Source organism: Bison bison, unplaced genomic scaffold, assembly GCF_000754665.1.
Source record: "Bison bison bison isolate TAMUID 2011002044 unplaced genomic scaffold, Bison_UMD1.0 scf7180017864508, whole genome shotgun sequence".
NCBI classification, from domain to species: domain Eukaryota; kingdom Metazoa; phylum Chordata; class Mammalia; order Artiodactyla; family Bovidae; genus Bison; species Bison bison.
Genome location: NW_011495064.1, coordinates 3,806,677 through 3,827,043, shown reverse-complemented (window position 1 = coordinate 3,827,043; position 20,367 = coordinate 3,806,677). Strand labels below are relative to the sequence as shown.

The 20,367-nt window shown below is 51.1% G+C and overlaps 1 protein-coding gene across 2 annotated transcripts in view; it reads right to left on the bottom strand.

Moving 5' to 3' along the window:
- Window positions 1–9,186: 9,186 nt before the first annotated feature.
- Window positions 9,187–20,367, bottom strand: part of ZAP70 (zeta-chain (TCR) associated protein kinase 70kDa) — a 40,044-nt gene continuing 28,863 nt past the window's right edge. For both annotated transcript variants that reach the window (XM_010829606.1, XM_010829607.1), the window contains 8 exons: window positions 20,269–20,315; window positions 20,006–20,057; window positions 18,847–19,039; window positions 18,139–18,345; window positions 16,179–16,371; window positions 15,949–16,089; window positions 15,737–15,849; window positions 9,187–11,231 (listed from right to left, as the gene is read on the bottom strand). In XM_010829606.1, coding sequence (XP_010827908.1) covers window positions 11,108–11,231; window positions 15,737–15,849; window positions 15,949–16,089; window positions 16,179–16,371; window positions 18,139–18,345; window positions 18,847–19,039; window positions 20,006–20,057; window positions 20,269–20,315 — 1,070 coding nt within the window. In that variant the 3' untranslated portion in view covers window positions 9,187–11,107. The remainder of the gene's footprint in view (window positions 11,232–15,736; window positions 15,850–15,948; window positions 16,090–16,178; window positions 16,372–18,138; window positions 18,346–18,846; window positions 19,040–20,005; window positions 20,058–20,268; window positions 20,316–20,367) is intronic.

Genomic DNA, 20,367 nt, shown 5'->3' with positions numbered 1-20,367 from the left:
TACATGACCACTGGAAAAACCATAGCCTTGACTAGACGGACCTTTGTTGGCAAAGTAACATCTCTGCTTCTGAATATGCTATCTAGGATGGTCATAACTTTCCTTCCAAGGAGTAAGTGTCTTTTAATTTCACGGCTGCAGTCACCATCTGCAGTGATTTTGGAGCCCAAAAAAATAAAGTCTGGCACTGTTTCCACTGTTTCTCCATCTATTTCCCATGAAGTGATGGGACTGGATGCCATGATCTTCGTTTTCTGAATGTTGAGCTTTAAGCCAACTTTTTCACTCTCCTCTTTCACTTTCATCAAGAGGCTTTTTAGATCCTCTTCACTTTCTGCCATAAGGGTGGTGTCATCTGCATATCTGAGGTTATTGAATCAACCATACTTCACATTAAAAAAAAAATTAATTGGCCATAGATAATGGGCTTATTTCTAAACTCTCTTTGAGTGATGGAGAGCTCATTTCCTCTAAAATCAGCTCCTTTCAGATCAGGTAAACTCTCATCATTTTCCCGAAAAGGAGCTGAAGTCTGGCTTCCCTGGACCCTCCCGGATTGTTTCTATTCTGTCTTTGGAGAACCTCTCCTCCCTTGTACTCTCAAAACCCTGAGGGATTTAATAGATCAGCTGCCCCGGTTCAGAGCTTTCCTCCATGGGAGGAAGCCGTACTTATTAGGCAGCTACTATGTTCGAAACTCATGCATTTTCACCACTTCACACTCATCACCACCCAGAGAGATAAATGTGATTATTATCCCCATGTTACAGATGAGAAAGCTGAGGCCCCAAGCAGTTAAGTGACCTACTTGAGGTCAGACTCCAGGCCTTACACCTTTGCCGATATACCAGGTTAAACCTTGTCAGTATTTATTTCACTTCTGCCAAGGACACGGTTTTGAGTTTGTTCTGCATGCTGAAGGGGAGAGGTCAGGCTCTTCAGCTCACAGGGAAAAAAAAAAAAAAGTGTCTACAGAACACACTGCCAGCAATGAATCAGAGCTGAGGTGGGCACTGAGGCCACCAGATGCAGAGGAGTGGAGAGGATTTAACCAGATTATAATCCTCCTTTCCAGCCCTGTGTGCTTGAGCAAGTCACGCTAGCTCCCTGGGCTTCCATTTCCTCACCTGTGAATTGTCTACAGATGATGCAACTGAACGTTCACTCAAAGTAGCCAACCAAGTACACACTGAAGACTACATCCCACTCCAAACACTCAGAAACGCCAGGAAACACTGACATGAACAAAGACCATAGCAGAGTGCCCAATGGCAAGGGTTGAGGCCCCCACCCACCCGTGGGAGGCTGGGACCAGCGTAGGAGCACCTCATACATGGAACCGAGGACACACGCTCCCAAACCACCATGCCCCGGTGTGCATGCGAGGCTGCCCAGAAGCGATGCATTCACAGCCAATTCATGGAGTTTCCCCAAACTCCTCAGCTGAAAGAATTTGACATCTGAGGAAACAGAGAAAAAGAAGAGTCTACAAGGGGCTCAACACTGCTGGGCACACACCAGAGAACCACAGCCCCAAAGACACGCGCGCACCGATGCTCACTGCAGCACCGCTGCCAATATCCAGGACAAGGGAGCAACCCAGATGCCCATCTACAGAAGAATGGACAAAAGATGTGGCGCAGGCATACAGCGGAATAGTACTCAGCCAGAAAAGGAACAAAACTGGGCCATTTTTAGAGAGATGGATGGACCCAGAGATGGTCATACAGAGTGAAGTAAGTCAGAAAGAGAAACAAAAATATCACATATTAACACATACATGTAGGATCTAGAAAAATGGTAGAGATGACCTTATTTGCAAAGCAGAAATAGAGACACAGATGTAGAGAACAAACGTATGGACACCAAGGAGGGGGTAGATGCTGGGATGAAATTGGGAGATTGGGATTGACATATATACACATTTGATACTATACATAGAGTAGATTAAAAAGTGTTAGTCACTCAGTTGTGTCTGATTCTTTGCGACCCCATGCACTGTTGTTGCCTGCCAGGCTCCCCCGTCCCTGGGATTCTCCAGGCAAGAATACTGGAGTGGGCTGCCATTTCCTTCTCTGGTATCACTTACATGTGGAATCTAAAATACAACGCAAACGAACCCATCTGTGAAGCAGAAACACTCACAGACGTAGAGAGCAGACTCGCGGCTGCGGAGGGGCGGAGGGGGACGGACTGGGACCAGCAGATGCAAACTCTGACGTGTAGGGTGAAAGGGCAACAAGGCCCCACTGTGTAGCGCAGGGAACTATTTTCAATGTCCTGGGATAAACCATAATGGAAAATATTTTTAAAAAGAATGTACATAAATATAAAACTGAGTCACTTCGCTATACAGCAGAAATTAACACATCGTAAATCAACTATACTTCAACAAAAAAATAAAAATTAAAAAATAATTGTCTCTTCTGTATTGGCCATCAGATGCTGGGTTTGTATCTTAACCTCCCCGAGCCTCAGTGTCCTCATCTGTAAAATGGGTATGAGGGTCACCACCGTCATGAAAATTAAATGGGGATGTATCAGACATTCACCACATTGAGCTTTCTCACACAGAACATCTCCTGGGGCTTCACAGCTCTGTCCTTTGAGCTCAAAGACACCCCCAGACACTAAGAACAAAGCTACAGGCACCAAGAGAGACCCCAGCCTCCAACATAGAAGAGAGGTATTTAAAACTGCAAAGGGACATAGAAGGAGAAGGAAAATTAGGAATCAAAAGAGGGCACGGAGACTGCCGCACCACTTTCCCACCCACGGGGCCAGAGCATGGAGCTCTGCTTTTGCTCCTGAGATGACGCACATTTTCTGCTTGGTTTGAGGCCTCATAATACAGGCGTTTCTGAAACCATTGTCTGACCATGCCACAGACACAAGAAATGTTGATTTGTCTTCATTTACACAACATAATCTTTCCCATCTGAAGTTCGAGAAGATTTCTAAAATTGTAAAACCCATGCTAGGAAGGACACAGTCACATGGGAATGGCAAGGGGCAGGGAATTGGGTGAGAGGGTGGGGTGGGGGTGCAGTAAGGAGCCTCTGGGCACAGCAGCTAAAAATACAGAAGGCCCTTGTGTCCCATGAGGGCACCTGCTCCAAGGAACGGAAGAAAATATTTGCAAATTGTATGACCAGTAAGGGATCGATATTCAACAGATATAAACAGCTCGTACAACTCACCTGATTTTTAAATGGGCAGAAGAACTGAATAATTTTCCAAAGAGGAAATGCAGATGAAAAGGTGCTCAACATCACTAATCAGGGAAATGCAAGTCAAAACCACAATTAGGTATCACCTCACACCTGTCAGAATGGCTTTCATCAAAAAGAACGCAAATAACAAGCGTTGGTGAGGATGTGGAGAAAGGAGACCCCGTGTACTGTGGGTGGGATGTAAACTGGTACAAACGCTATGGAGAACAACATGTAGGTTTCTCAGAAAACTAAAAGCAGAACTACCATATGACCCAGGCTTGCCATTCCTAGGTGGAACTGAAAAACAGATTTTAAAAGGTGCATGTATCCCGTGTTCACAGCAACACTGTTCACAACTGCCGCCTAAGTGTCTGTCATTATTTATAATTGCCACCTAAGCGTCCACCAAAAGCAACCTAAGTATCCACCAACGGATGAATGGATAAAGATGGGCTTCCCAGGTGCAGGAGATGTGGGTCAGGAAGATCTTCTGGAGGAGGAAATGGCAACCCACTCCAGTATTCTTGCATGGAAAATTCCATGGACAGAGGAGCCTGGCGGGCTACAGTCTGTCAACTACAAATTGGCACTTGCCAAGAGTGTTTGCCAGCAACTGAATAACAAGGGCATTTGCCACCTGCTTCTGCGGAGATTGAACTCTGTGCTGCAGCAGCTGCTGACCTTCAACACTCCTGAGGGGGTTCAGGGTGGAGAGTGAGGCACTCTGGGCTCCAGGGCATCTGGTGGGACAGGTCCTTAGATAGCTAGATATTTTCAGGAACGGATTCCATGATCCCAGTCCTTGCAGCTCTTCATATCTAGAAAAGCACTGCACCCCTTCCTTTGCGGGGACATCAGCTCCTCCTGAGCAGCAGAAAACTGCTGTAAAGTAAGCGCCTGACTGCACTGAGCTCCCCTCCACCAAAGCCTTGTATCCAGACCTTCCCCCAGCGCCCCTGTGGAGCAGTCTCCCAGGCTGCAGTCCTCGTCTTGCCCCACATAAAACTTAATTCGCAGCTCTCGAGTTGTGTTTTTTAGTTGACAAGCCCATGGGGTCACAAAGAGGTGGACACAACTAGCACACGCGTGCACACACACACACACACACAGTGGAACAGCACTGAGCCACAGGGGGAAAGAAACCTTGCCATTTGCAACCACATGGATGGACTTGGTGGGCATTATAAGCGAAATATGAACACAGAGAAAGACAAATACTGCACGATGTAACGTACGTGGAATCATACAACAAACTGGTGAATCCAACAAAAAAGCAGCAGCCCAAGGATACAAAGAGCAAACTAGTAGTGACCAGCGGGGAAGTGAAGCAGGGAAGGGCGGGACAGGGGAGGGGAGAAGAGGCTCTCAAGCACAAAATGAGCCAAAAGGATATACTGTACGATAAAGGGAGTATAGCCAACACTTTAAAAATGGAAGGTATCCTTTAAACATTGTGAATCACTATTGTACAACTGTAACATATATTATTACATATTGACTATACTTCAATTTCAAAAAAAAAGAAAAAATTATGTAATTCATGCACCATGGGAGGGTGGGGGAAGATGGGGAATAAGTTGCTTTCTGGCAGAGCTACCAGGAAATACAAAAGAAAAGGTCACTTGTCTCCCATGGGGTCACAGTTCCAGCATGACCCCTTTGCTGGCCTCAGCATCCCTCCTCAAATGCCATGTTCCAGCCATTCTAAACCTCTTTTGGTTCCCAAATGGATGTTCTCTGTCTTCCACATGCTGTTCCTTGTGCCTGGAACACTCTTCCCTCACCTCTTCCATGGCCAAATTTCATTCATCCTACAGGGGACTGAGGTTAGACGTTACTTCCTACATGAAGTCCACCAGGTTGACCTCCTCTCAGCTAGGTCAGGAGCCACTTCTGGACTCCCGGGGTCACGTGGGCTCCCACCATCACTGCAGCGATGACTCTGGGCCTGTGTACCACTGACACGTCTCCACAGCGGGCATGTGACAAGCATGGAGGAGTGAAATAGCTGGAGAAAGAGGTGAGCTTGGTGTGGTCAGGGGACTGCAGGGAGAGGGGTGGAGGTCCAGTTGGGGTCAGCATTTGAAAGGACATTCTAAGAACTCTAGCTCGCGGGCCAGCCTGGCCGCCTGGTAGGTAATGAGCTGCTCATCACAGGAAGTTACACGTGGAGGTGTCGGACACTGCCTCCCGCAGCCCCTCTCCTTCACCCCCAGGGAAACTCGGCCAAGGGCCAGCCTCCCTCCAGTCTTTGTCCAGCGCCCTCTGCCCCCAGCTGCTCCATGGGCCTTGGACTCCCTCCTCTTGTGAAGAAGGTCACAAGGGGTCACAGGGGCTGTTCCCACAGCTTTGGGCAGCCCAGCCATTCCTCAAAAGGCCTCGAGAGCCCTGACTCATGATGAGAAGGTTCCCATGCATGAAAGCCTCAGGATGAGTCCCACCTGGGCCCAGCCAAGCCCATATCCGCCACGACAGTGGGCATCACACAGGAGCCGCGTTTGCAGACTGAGCTAGTCTGTGCCCAACCCGAGAGCTTCGCGCCTCACTTGGAGTGAAGGCAAAATTCCACACACTCTGCCCCCCCTTCCACCTGACCCACTCTGTTTAGCCACACTGGCCTCCTTGTTGTGCCCCAAGGCCTTTGCATGAGCTCTTCCCTCTCCCTGAAACATTCTTCTCCCACCCTACCCATCAGCATGGCTAGGTTCTCCCCTGATGCTCACAGTCCTCTCGGTCCCCAGGGAAGAGTCCCTGCACCTGCCCAAAGTCTATGGCTGAGACCCCTGACCCCATACACCCAAGGCCAGTCCAAGCACCCCCTGCACTCAGCCTTAAGGTTCAAAGGAAGGAGCTTGATCAAGGGTTCTCTGGCACACAGCATCGAGCTCTTTCACCCCATATAAACCTATGACTCCAGTCCAAGGACCAGGCTTCCTGGCAGGGGTCCCACCTCTTCCCCTATGAGCAGGGGCCAGAGCCCTGCTACAGCTGATCCACATATACAGTAAGTGCTCAACATGTGTGAGTGGAAAGGAGAAGTGCAGGTGGGGAGATGGAAACGGAAATGTGGGCACAACAGAGAGAGAAAAACAGGGAGAAGGAAAGACGGAGGGATCTGATCTCCACTAACTACACCCCCAAGACAACACACACACAACACCCAGACTGCAGCAGATAACAGCCAGAGGCCTATAAGTGTGACTGCCCGCAACACATACTCAGCATGAGGGAGCTGTGAGCAGCAGGGGAGAACCTAGCCATGTGATATCCGGGTGGGTAGGGTAGGAGAAGAGTGTTCCACGGGGAAGGAAGAGCTCGTGCAAAGGCCCTGGGGCATGACAAGGAGGCCAGTGTGGCTAAGCAGAGTGGGTCAGGTGGAAGAGGCGGGCAGAGTGTGCGTAATTTTGCCTTCACTCCAAGTGAGGCGCGAAGCTCTGGGGTTTGGCACACACAAGGCTCTGAGCACAGACTAGCTCAGTCTGCAAACGTGGCTCCTGTGTGATGCCCGCTGTCGTGGCGGGCACTCAGCAGGTGGAACTCCCCAGGACCCCCTTAGATCCACCACTAGCTATTGGGGGGAAAGGCCCAACAGCAGCCAGACTCCACAAACCAAAGACAAGGAATGAACACCCAACAGCCAAGGACAAACACTGACCTCCCAAAGCTGGAGACAACCGCTGGCCTCAAAAAGCCAAGGACAACTGACCTCCCAAAGCCAAGCACAGCCTCTGACCTCTCAAAGCAGAGCAAACGCTGACCTCCCCAAACCAAGGACAGCAACTGACCTCCCAGAGCCAAGAACAAACACGGACTTCCCCAAACTGATGATAACACTGACCTACCAAAGCTGATGATAACCACTGACTCAACAGCCGTGGAACCACCCCACACAGCAACCAGAGCTTTGTACCAGCACAATAACCCTGAATCTTTACAACTGCTTCCCCAGGACAGTCAGACCTCCACAGCAATGCCAGGCTCCCCATTAAGAAGCCCCACATCCTCTACAGCCAAGCCCAAGAACAACTACCCCTAGAGCCATTCAACAGCCAGACCCTCCCTGGCCTCCAAAGCACTGTCTTCTGAGTCCCCAAGCACAGCCCCAGCCAAGCCACACTGCACAGCCCACCCCCAGCCAGTGGTCGTGTAAGGACCTAAGATAACAGAGCGTTAGCAGAGGTGCATGTAGCCTAGGATTGGCCTTTGGTCAGTGTCAGGGCCATGGTCCTGAATGACAGGAAAGCCCAGCAGCTGCAGCATGCAGACAGCTGAGCCGTGGGTGGGGGTCAGAGGGGTGGGGATGACACCCACAGAAGAAGCAAAGAAACAGGACAGAGGTCAGATCCTGGTGATGAGAAAGGGCAAGAAGAGGGAAGAGGCGGCCCGCGCTGATCAGAGGGTCACAGCTGAGGCCTTCTGAAGAGGAGCTCAGCATCGGGGCATGTAACTCCACACAGCAGCTGTGCTCGCCACCTGGCCCTAGCCCCCTGCCCCTTCCCTGGGCAGCCCCTCCTTCTCCTCCCAGGGCACTGAGGTCAGAGGAAGGAGAACCCAAGAGGAGAGAGGAGGGACCCTCAGGGTTGAGAAGCCCAAAGATGGGAATCAACAGAGACAACAGTGGACAGAGAGATGGGGCAGAAAGAGAAAGGGGAAGGCTGCAAGGGACTTAAGACAGAGAAGCTGAGATGGAGCAGAGGGGACGGAGTGCGGAGGACAGAGAGACAGACATAGGCAGACAATGCTGGATGCCACCCCAAGAGCATCCCACAGCCCCAGAATGCCGGCGGGCTCAGCCAGGCCCGTGCCTACACACGGGACTTCGCTTCCGGCTGTGTCCCACTGAATCCCGTGAGCCTCTTGTGGCCTCTGAGCACCTCTGTATTGGAGGGCGTCACCAGCACTTCCAGAAAGGTGACACCCAGGTCCCACCTGCAGCTGGCAGCTTCCCTGCCGGGACTGACCCCCCACACACATCTGGTGTCTTCCCAGGGACCAGAAGCCAGCTCAGGCCCAGAGGAGGTCACCAGAGGGCAAACAGCCCCACCAGGGAAAGCAAAGAGTGAGGAAGGTCCTCTGGGCCACTTGGGTGGACCCATAGAAGAGGCCTGGGTTGGCCAAAGCCAGAGTCCCCTACATCTGAAGGGCTGGAGGAAGAGGAGACCTCTCTCTCTTTTTACTTCCCAGGACTCTCCCCTGCTCAAACACCCTCCATGTCTCCCCACTCCCTTTCAGGGTTTCTAATTCTTCAACCTGGATTTACCTTCTCTTTCTGGCCAAACCAGAGAGATTAAGTAACCTCCCCCAGTAACTTACTCATATTTTAAATACAGTACGAGTTTTGTGGACATTAGTAAAATACTGAAAACCATTCAGGCAGAAGGAACAGGAATTGCAAAGGCCCAGAGGTACGCATTAACATGAATATGTTTGGGGAACCCTGGAAGAAGTCAGAGCTGCTCACAGGAAAGATTCTTCAAGTGGTTGTGGAAGGAATGGATTGCAGGGCACAGGACTAGGGGCTGTGAGACCAGGGGGGAGTCGTGGGTTCTGCTCCAGGCAAAAGATAAATCAAATAGGGCAGCAGGTGAGAGCCAGGGTTCAGAAGCTGAGCCACTGTGGCTTGGGGAACACCGCCATCTCGTGGTATCTTTGTGAAACTGCACCCTCTGTCATTGGCTCCAACGGTCATTTAGTGGGAGCACAACAGCATTCTCCAGCATCACCCACTCAATGCACATGAGTTTGAGCAATCTCTGGAAAATAGTGAAGGACAGGGGAGCCTGGCCTGCTGCAGTCCATGCGGCCACAAAGAGTCAGACACGACTCAGCAACTGAACGACAACAGCATTCTCCATTGCATTTGACACCCAAAGCCATCACTTTAAACACCTCCTCCCCATAAAGTATTTTCAGTAATAATTACAACATGAAACAATAATAATGACCATAAAAGAAATGCAGACAGCGAAAGTGTTTTCCCTTGTGATATAATACTTTATGTAACAATGTAAATAATTATCCAGGAATAAAAAGTAAACAAATAATAAAACTAAAATACCAGCAAACAGTGCACCTTGGGAAGCCACAGAACAGCACTATTGACGTAACTTTTCTTCATTTGCTCATTCATTTGAAAAGTTAAAAAACAATTTTTGCTTTTTAATGGTGTTAAAGTCAGTAATACAGTTTATGAACTAAAATATACATTTACCAAATAAAAGACTATATCGCATGGTTTGCAAGCCTTCACAGCTTTAAATTCTAAAGACAAAAATCTCTAAGTGGCTGCACAAAATGACAAAATGGAGGTAATTCAAGTTTGTGTCTTTATCTTTACAATTGCTGCGCTCTCCTTGTCTGCTGTCCATCTTTGCAGGAAGATACAGTCTGGCAGGGCTTGGGAGCCCTCAAACAATTCCAAACGATGACAGATTTACTCTCCAAACAAACACAGAGCTGAGAGTTTGTGTGTCTGGGGATGACTGTAAAACTGGGGATTCTCTCAACTACCTTGCAGGTAGAATGCAAAGTTCATGAAATAATATGCGAACATGAAGCTCACACATAAATCATCACAACTCCATAAGCAGTAAAAATCAGAGTGAGGTCTATACCTAAGTTAATAATCCCAACATCAATTTCCTGGTTTCAACGATGCACCCACATCACCCGGTTCCGGGGCCTCCTCCTGGGTGCCTCCTGCCCGCCCCACCACCCAGGTCTCGTGCTCAGCCTCCACACAATCCCGAAGCCCCCCACCTGCAGCCTATAGTTCTACAAAAAAAAACCTCTGACTTTCTAGAGCTCCACAAACAAAAAGAAAATCTATCTTCCCCGAAGCTGCAGAAAATCTCCTGGCCTCTCCCTGGTTTTGAGGGGGACTCATGGCCCCCTGGAGCCCTCAGCTCTTTGAGGCCAGGGAACTGAGCCCGGGGCCAACTTGAGCTAAAGAGGAGGGGGAGTGAGTCCAGAAAAGCCAAGACAGGGACCTGGCTCTGTTTCACCCACCCGGGTGGATTCTGAGCTCCAGCACTCCAAATCTCCGTGCGGGGAAGCTGAGGCGGCGAGGGCTTGGAGACGGGTCTTCTCTGGAGCGGGATTGAGCTGGGACTGAGTCCGTACACGGGGCATCAGGTTGATAAAAAGTCCCAGCTGCGACTGCCTGGGCCCAGGGAAGAGGGGAGGCAGCTGAGCAGGCGGGACAAAATGCTGGAATCACCTGCTGCTGCTGCTGCTGCTGCTGCTCCTGCTAAGTCGCTTCAGTCGTGGGGCGTGGCCGAGGGAGGTGTCAGCAGGGTGTTTAAGTCTCTGCAGGTGATGGCTCACACGCAGTGAACGCGGGCAGCGCCTATTTCACGCCGAAGGTCGGGAAGCTGGGGTCAGCAATGCCCCTGGCCCCTCAGCTCCCAGACTCACAGGAACTGCCCTGTTCCCAGGGCAGAGGGGTGGGAAAACCGCCCCCCCAAACCCACACAAAAACAGCTGCTTCAGGCACTTCTCAAGGACCCCTTTCCTGGTCCTCCCAACCCCACCCCAGAAAGATGAGGGATCCCAAACAAGGGAGAAGCTGGAGTTTATTCCAATGATTCCAGGTCTCGCAGCCTGAGGACTCCCAGAGTCTGCCTTTCTGGACCCAGAGGAAGGAGGGTCCCGGCTGTAAGCAACCCCTCTCAGCTCAGGGCTCCCCCGTTGATTCCAGTCCAGGACCATCTTCCCCAGGTCTTGCTTCCTTCCCCAGCCAGAGGGGCCGGGTGACCGGGCTGGGAATACTAGACCAGCGTGGGAGAGAGAGAAACTGAGCCGGGCCCAGCCTGGAGGTCCCGGGAGAGAGCTGAGGGCACAGGAAGAAAAGCTGGGGGCGTGGGGGCCTCAGGCCCTGGGCCGGGTGGAGCTCAGGGACACGCAGCCTCAACCCCGTTTCCACAAGCGGCGGGCTCCTCTGCCTTGGTCGCCAAGCTGTAGTAGTAGGTGCGCATGCGCTGTTCAACTGCGGCGAAGTCCGGGCGGTCCTCCCACCTGTGAGGGTAGTGGAGATCCAGGCGGCTGGCTACACCCCCAGGACCGAACTTCAGCTTGTGCACAGGCATGCATGAGGCTCAGAAAGCAGTGGGGCAGGGGTTATTGGGTGATGGGGGCGTGGGCGGGGGGGGGGGGGCGGATCTCCTGCGTGTAGACAACTGCGATTCAGGGGTTGCCCTCTGGCATAAGAGAAGGACTGACATCCGACATACAGGATGGACACGAGTCCTGACTGCTGAAGATTTAGCAATGACGGCTCACTGAGTGTTGGGGTGACGACTTGACCCCAGGAAGCTGGGACACTGAGTGCTGAAGTACTGAGCACGTGTATTTGGGCAGGCACTTGGGTGCTAGCTGTGGGCTCACAGGGGTGCAAGTACGCTGCCCGGGATGGAAAGGAACACTGGAGTGTGGAGGGGGTGGGTTCATCTAGTGGAGATTCCAGGTATTAATGTTATCATGTGTGAAATATCCATGAATTGTGTTGGAATGTTAGACACTAGTCTCTTTGGATATTGAGGTGTTGGTGTATTGAGCATTTCCTGATAGAGGCTGGCTTAATATATATTGGAATAGGAATGATCTGATCATTTCTTATTAATCTATCATAAATTTGTTGTTCAGTCACACAGTCCTGTCCAAGTCTTTGCAACCCCGTGGACTGCAGCACACAGGTTTCCCTGTCCTTTACCATCACCCAACATAAATAGGGTATCTATTTATTGGATTGGCTGAGAAGGGCTACCCCATGTCCGAGGTCAGGGGCGGTGGCCGAGAGGAGCTACCCCTCATCCAAGGTAATAAGCGGCAGCTGCGCTTTGCTGGAGCAGCCGTGAAGAGATACCCCACGTCCAAGGTAAGAGAAACCCAAGTAAGACAATAGGTGTTGTGAGAGGGCACAACTAGTCAATCTGATCACATGGACCACAGCCTTGTCTAACTCAGTGAAACTAAGCCATGCCCGTGGGGCCACCCAAGACGGGCAGGTCATGGTGGAGAGGTCTGAGAATGCGGTCCACTGGAGAAGGGAATGGCAAACCACTTCAGTATTCTTGCCCTGAGAACCCCATGAACAGTATGAAAAGGCAAAATGATAGGATACTGAAAGAGGAACTCCCCAGGTCCGTAGGTGCCCAATATGCTACTGGAGATCAGTGGAGAAATAACTCCAGAAAGAATGAAGGGATGGAGCCAAAGCAAAAACAGTACCCAGTTGTGGATATGACTGGTGATAGAAGCAAGGTCCGATGCTGTAAAGAGCAATATTGCATAGGAACCTGGAATGTCAGGTCCACGAATCAAGGCAAATTGGAAGTGGTCAAACAGGGGATGGCAAGTGTGAACGTCGACATTCTAGGAATCAGCAAACTAGATGGACTGGAATGGGTGAATTTAACTCAGATGACCAGGATATCTACTACTGTGGGCAGGAATCCCTTAGGAGAAATGGAGTAGCCATCATGGTCAACAAAAGAGTTCAAAATGCAGTACTTGGATGCAATCTCAAAAAGGACAGAATGATCTCTGTTCATGTCCAAGGCAAACCATTCAATATCACGGTAATCCATGTCTATGCCCCAACCAGTAATGCTGAAGAAGCTGAAGTTGAAAATTTCTATGAAGACCTACAAGACCTTTTAGAACTAACACCCAAAAAAGATGTCCTTTTCATTATAGGGGACTGGAATGCAAAAGTTGGAAGTCAAGAAACACCTGGAGTAACAGGCAAAGATGGCCTTGGAATACAGAATGAAGCAGGACAAAGGCTAAGTTTTGCCAAGAAAACGCACTGGTCATAGCAAACACCCTCTTCCAACAACACAAGAGAAGACTCTACACATGAACATCACCAGATGGTCAACACCAGAATCAGATTGATTATATTCTTTGCAGCCAAAGATGGAGAAGCTCTATACAGTCAGCAAAAACAAGCTGACACTGGCTCAGATCATGAACTCCTTATTGCCATATTCAGACTTAAATTGAAGAAAGTAGGGAAAACCACTAGACCATTCAGGTATGACCTAAATCAAATCCCTTATGATTATACAGTGGAAGTGAGAAATAGATTTAAGGGACTAGATCTGATAGAGTAAAGAAATAGAGGAAAACAGCAGAATGGGAAAGACTAGAGATCTCTTCAAGAAAATCAGAGATACCAAGGGAACATTTCATGCAAAGATGGGCTCGATAAAGGACAGAAATGGTATGGACCTAACAGAAGCAGAAGATATTAAGAAGAGGTAGCAAGAATACACAGAAGAACTGTACAAAAAAGATCTTCACGACCCAGATAATCACGATGGTGTGATCACTCATCTAGAGCCAGACATCCTGGAATGTGAAGTCAAGTGGGCCTTAGAAAGCATCACTATGAACAAAGCTAGTGGAGGTGATGGAATTCCCTTTGAGCTATTTCAAATCCTGGAAGATGATGCTGTGAAAGGGCTGCACTCAATATGCCAGAAAATTTGGAAAACTCAGCAGTGGCCACAGGACTGGAAAAGGTCAGTTTTCATTCCAATCCCAAAGAAAGGCAATGCCAAAGAATGCTCAAACTACCGCACAATTGCACTCATCTCACACGCTAATAGAGTAATGCTCAAAATTCTCCAAGCCAGGCTTCAGCAATACGTGAACTGTGAACTTCCAGATGTTCAAGCTGGTTTAGAAAAGGCAGAGGAACCAGAGATCAAATTGCCAACATCTGCTGGATCATTGAAAAAGCAAGAGAGTTCCAGAAAAACATCTATTTCTGCTTTATTGACTATGCCAAAGCCTTTGACTGTGTGGGTCACTATAAACTGTGGAAAATTCTTCAAGAGATGGGAATACCAGACCACCTGACCTGCCTCTTGAGAAACCTGTATGCAGGTCAGGAAGCGACAGTTAGAACTGGACATGGAACAACAGACTGGTTCCAAGTAGGAAAAGGAGTACGTCAAGGCTGTATATTGTCACCCTGCTTATTTAACTTATATGCAGAGTACATTAAGAGAAACGCTGGACTGGAAGAAGCACAAGCTGGAATCAAGATTGCCAGGAGAAATATCAATAACCTCAGATATGCAGACGACGCCACCCTTATGGCAGAAAGTAAAGAGGAACTAAAAAGCCTCTTGATGAACATGAAAAAGTAGAGTGAAAAAGTTGGCTTAAAGCTCAACATTCAGAAAACTAAGATCATGGCATCTGGTCCCATCACTTCATGGGAAGTAGATGGAGAAACAGTGGAAAACAGTCAGACTTTATTTTTTGTGCTCCAAAATCAATGCAGATGGTGATTGCAGCCAGGAAATTAAAAGACGCTTGGAAGGAAAGTTATGATCAACCTAGATAGCATATTCAAAAGCAGAGACATTACTTTGCCAACAAAGGTCTGTCTAGTCAAGGCTATGGTTTTTCCAGTAGTCATGTATGGATGTGAGAGTTGGACTGTGAAGAAAGCTGAGTGCCAAAAAATTGATGCTTTTGAACCGTGGTGTTGGAGAAGACTCTTGCGAGTCCCTTGGACTGCAAGAAGATCCAACCAGTCCATCCTAAAGGAGATCAGTCCTGGCTGTTCATTGGAAGGATTGATGTTGAAGCTGAAACTCCAATACTTTGGCCACTTCGTGTGAAGAGATGACTCATTGGAAACGACCCTGATGTTGGGAAGGATTGGGGGCAGGAGGAGAAGGGGACGACAGAGGATGAGATGGCTGGATGGCATCATTGACTCAATGGACATGAGTTCGGGTAGGCTCCGGGAGTTGGTGTTGGACAGGGAGGCCTGGCGTGCTGTGATTCATGGGGTTGCAAAGAGTCGGACGTGACTGAGCGACTGAACTGAACTGATTTACTGGATTGCTTGGATGTCTGGGTGTCAGTGTGACAGGTGCTGTCCTGTGGGATAACTGACATTGGGACAGTAAGGGGGTCAAATATTGGAATGCCTAAGCACTGCGTGATTAGTGAAGGGTGACAGCTTGTGTGGGTGCACGTTCCTTGTGCTTGGAAGCAGAGATACTGCTGATGTTGGGGGTTAGGGTGTTCAAGCACTGGACTTCAAGCAGATGGAGGTGGGGGATATTGAATATTTGGGGGCTTCAGTGTTGACCTGAAGGGGCAACTATGTGTTGGCTGAAGGGGAAAAGGAATTATATTACACAATGGAATATTACTCCATGCCCTGAGTATTGGTGTCATATTTTGGGTAACAGTACTGACTTGTTTGAATCTTGTAGGATTGCTTGAGTGCTGGCTGAGGGGGACTGAGGTTTTAGATGCTGGAGCCCTGGTGTCCACAGGTAGGGTGTTGGGGTGCTAGAGCATCGTAGGGTCAATGTGTTGAAGAGCTGAGCACAGAGGCAGGGGAGTAAAGGTACTGTGGGTTGGAAAGGCCAGGAACTGCGTGGGTCTTTGGGTGTGAAGAGTGATGCTTGGCTGTCGGACACCACAACCTCCTGCCCCAGGCCCAGGTGACAATTCAGCCAGATACCCTCCCACCCGCTGGCACTCACTTGTAGGTCCAGCAATCGCTCATGAGCTTGTACATCTCAGGGGGACACTCTGGTGGGCACTCCATCCGCTTGCCCTGCTCGATGAAGGCCATGACCTCCGGGCCCTTCATCTTCTGCTCAAGCCAAAGTCAAGTGCACGTGTGAGTAATCAGGGCTCCCTCCCCCAGTCCCCCTTCCCACCCAGCCAGCCAGCCGCCTCTGCCCACGCCTGCCTTGTAGGGCTTCTGCCCGTAGGAGAAGGCCTCCCACATGGTGACTCCGTAGCTCCAGACGTCGCTGCGGCTGGAGAACTTGCGGAAGTTGATGCACTCGGGCGCATACCACTTGAGCGGCCACTTCCCGGCTGAGCGGGCCTGGGAGCCAGGAGATAATGCTGAGAGAGGGCTCGGGGCCTCCACCCACAAGCCCCCTCCACCTGGGCATCCCAGGGCCGGGGGCTCACGGTGTAGTAGCTGTCGTCGGCACCCAGGGCCTTGGAGAGCCCGAAGTCGCTGATCTTGGCGTAGTGCCGGTTGACCAGCAGGACATTGCGGGCCGCCAGGTCACGATGCACAAAGTTTTTCTCTTCCAGGTACTTCATCCCCATAGACACCTGGTGCAGCAGCTCCGCCACATTGCTGACGGGGATCTCCTCCCTAGGGTGAGGGGGAAGAAGGGAGCAGCTGGGAGAGGATGCCCAAGGCCCCAAGGGGGCAAAGCACAAGTCTGATCCAGCTGAGCTTCTGTTGAACAGGAGCTAATTGTGCACCCGCTGTGTGCTAGGCATGGGGCGGGGACACACCCAGTGTGTGAACAAAACAGGCACAAATGTTTGCCCTCATTCAGGCTTTAAATTCTACCCACCGTGATCCCCAAACTTAATACATTTGCCTGTATCCCCTGTGTGCCCTCAGGGAGTCTCCTGGGCATCTCTAAAATAATAAAGTCAAACTCCTGATTGTTCACAGGTAGGTGCACACATGCGCGCACACACACACACACACACACACACTTCCCTTTCATCTTTTCACGTACTCAAGCCTTGCCCTCAGCTCCTCTTCTTCACACACAATAGTCAATCTATCAGCAAACCCTGGCAGCTCTGCCTTCAGAATTCCTCCAGTATTCCCCAACTTCTCTCCACGCCTGCTTTTGCCACCTGGACCAGCCCCCATCATCACCAGCCTAGACCTGAACAGCCCCCTCTGTCCTCACCTGCCACGGCCTGTCCTTCACACACTGGACACAGGCTCTGCCTCTCCTCCTCTGCTCACAGCCCCCACAGCTCCCACCTCACTCAGGGAAAATGTCCGAGTCCTCCCCATAGCCAGCAAGGTCATGCATCATCCACCTTGTCACACCCCTGCCCATATCACCTCCCCCGCCTCCTGCACTCTGCGTCACCCTCAGGGCCGGAACTCACGGCCCCTCCACCAGTCCAGGCACCTCAGGGCCTTTGCACCAGCCGCCCACTCTTCCCCCACAGCTGCACCTGGCTGCCTCCCTCGGTTTGCAGAAACCTCACATTCTCACTTCTCACCTCCCAGCCTGACTCTATACACTTTATTATAATTATTATTAAAACCTCTCTTCCTCAACCAGAATAAGGGCAAAGAACTTTTGTCTCTCTCTTCAGTGATAATCTCAAGTGTTGGTAATAGTCCCCAACACAGAGAAATTGCCCAGAAACACCTGTGGAATAACTGAGTACCTGAGCTGGGACCCGTGAAGGCACGCACTCCAGCAAGAGCTCAGGTTAAAGGTCACATGCCTCCATGAATGTAAAAGATTCTGTCATAAGGGTAAGAGTTTGAGGCATACGGAAACCAAATGGAACTGCAATTTCTTTGTATTAGAGGTCAGCCAAATTTTTTCTCTAAAGGGCCAGCGAGTAAGTATTTCAGCCTTTGCAGGACACATATGGTCTCTGTCACATGGTCCTTTTTTTTTTTGGAGACCTTTGAAAATGGAAAACCAGGCTATACAAAACAAACCTGGCTGCAGTTTTCTGACCCTGCTTTAGGTCAAACACAATCAACTATCACAGTGGATCTTGAATTGATGGAGAGACCTGGGGTGGCAGAAGCAACAGAGCTAATACTTACAAAGCTCCTACAAGGAGTGCTAGGCCCTGTTCTGAGCACTTTATAAATATCAACTCATTTGACTTCAAGGGCCCCTGGAGGGGGCATCGCAGTTTTTCAAATGAAGAAACTGAGACACAGAAGAATTAAGAGACCTGCCTGGAGTCACAAGAGTGAGTGACAGCGCTGAAACTCAAACCTGAGATCAGATCTGTCAGGGGTGTAAGTGTGGGCAGCAGGTGTAAATGTGTCTAATGTGGGGAAATGAGTGTGGAGCACACCTCTGGGTGGACAGGCTCAGCCCACAGTCCCAAACGCCCCGCCAGCCCAGGGGCTCACTTCTTCCCGACCAGGAACTTATGCAGGGGCCCGCCGCCAGCCATCTCCATGACCAGCATGAGGGCCTCGGCCTGGCAGACTCCAATGAGCCGCACGATGTAGGGGTTGTCCAGCTGGTGCATAATCTGTGCCTCCCGCATCATCTCGTCCTTGTCCGCCTTCTCCGTGCTCTGTTTCAGCACCTTGATGGCCACGTCGATCTGCTTCCTGCCGTGACACAGGGAGGGGCACCGCCTGAGCCCGCACTGGCCTGGACCACTCATTCCCTCATCCCACCAGCCCTGCCTCTCTTCCCCCGACTTGTGTAGTGGCTGCGTGGTCTGCCGCCTAGACCTCCCCGTCACTCAGAGCTCACAGCCAAGCCCCTCACCAAAAAGAACCGGTTCAGTTTCACCCTCCCCAGGGGCAGCCTATATCCAATGACCTGTGTGTATCCAATGGCTAATCAATGGAGGAGACGAGGGTTGGCCCCTCTGCAGCTCCCCTGCGATCAGCCAAGGACTCCATTGCAACTGCAGCTAGCCCAAACTCTCCCTGCCCCTGGCCAGCTCCTCTCACTCCCTCTCGGGACTGTCCTGAACTCTCCCAGGTAAGCCCCCCTCACAGTCAATCTGAAGTCTCATCCTGGCTCCACCCCACAAGGCCTGGAGAGGCCATGCCCCCTGTGCCCCACCCAACAGTGGTTCCCCAGCCAAGGCGGGAGCTTACTTGCGCATACGGTAGACGCCCTGGCGAACTGAACCGAAGTTGCCGCAGCCAAGTTCGATGTCAGCCATGAGGAGGTTCTCACGCTTCAGGAAGAGCTTCTTGTTTTTGAGCTCCTCAGGGTCGCTGTAGGGGCTCTCATAGACGCTGGTGTCCATGGGCATCGTTCGCGGCTTCTCTGAGGACACTAACCGCGCTGGGCACACACACAGGTGTGCACTCCCAGGTCAGGAGCAGGGAAACGGACAGGGGTGGGAGGAGCACAGGAAAGCCTTGGCACCGACCAGGCACATGCGCCAAAGGCACGAGTCGCACTGTGCAGAGCATGTGTGTGCGTGCGCATGTGCACTTGTGGGTGCTCCTGGTCACACCAGCTGTGAAGCCACATCTAATGTGCAGGTGTAACACGTGTGCAGCGTGTTCACACATGTGCGCCCACAAACTCTCTCACCCATGTCTTGGTGTGTGCTAGGGGTCCTAAAGTGTGTCTACACAAGCAACCATTAGTGTGCCAGCTGCAGTGTGCACATCTGTGTGTGTGTGCACTGACATGTGTGCACACGTGTCGTGCCCACCTTTGTCTACGTATGAACCACACAGCCACGTGTACAAGGACTCCAGGTGAATCTGTGTGCACAGGCTTGCATCCATACATGAAACACTTGAGCGTCTGTGGCAGGCATGTTAGGTATGTGGGCTGTGGAGTTTGTCTTCCTCGGTTCAAATCCCAGCTCCACCCCTGGCCCGCTGTGCGACCTGACAGTTCCTGCCCTCCTCTCCCTTCTGTAAAATGAGAATAATGACCATGACCGCCTCTTGTGGTTTGTTAGAGGATTCTGCAAAGCTCATACACTCAGTGTGCTAGAGCATGAATGGCACGCAGTAGGTGCTTAATGGATGTGTTTCTACACCCGAGGCTGCCTGGGCACGGCCAGGTGTAGCCCCCTGTGTGTCAGCATGCCCCCAGGCACATGCGTGCAGGCGGGCGTGATGCGTATGCCCACGTGGACACCTGCAGGCTCACTCTGTGCCCAGGGCAACCCAGCCCACTGCCCGAGGTCAGGCCTGGCCTAGGCCTCCCCTGACACAGCCCAGGGCCTAGCCAGGATCCCAATCTCAGCCTGACACGAACCCCCACACACCCTCACCTCTGCCGGCTCACCTGGTTCAGGGGTGTATCCATCTGAGTTGAGAGTGTCGATCCGTCTCTGAGGCTAAAGGTCATGGGGTCAGCAGGGCCTGAGTCGGGGGCACCCAGCTCCTCTCATGGGCCCTCATCCTCTGAGGACTCCCAGAGTGCTGGGGGCCCCTCTTCTGTTCCATGGCAGCCCCACTCTTCCCTGCCAAGCCCTACCCTGGGAACAGGACCCATCGCCCACTGTGCTCCATCCCCAAGGCCCCACCCCTGGGAGGCCCCTGACTCACCTGGGTGAATGTGGACGGGTGGGCGGGGAGTGTAGGAGCAGCGGCCCCTGGGGGAGCCGAAGGGACAGTGAGGAGGTGGAGCCATGGTCTCCCGGCCCC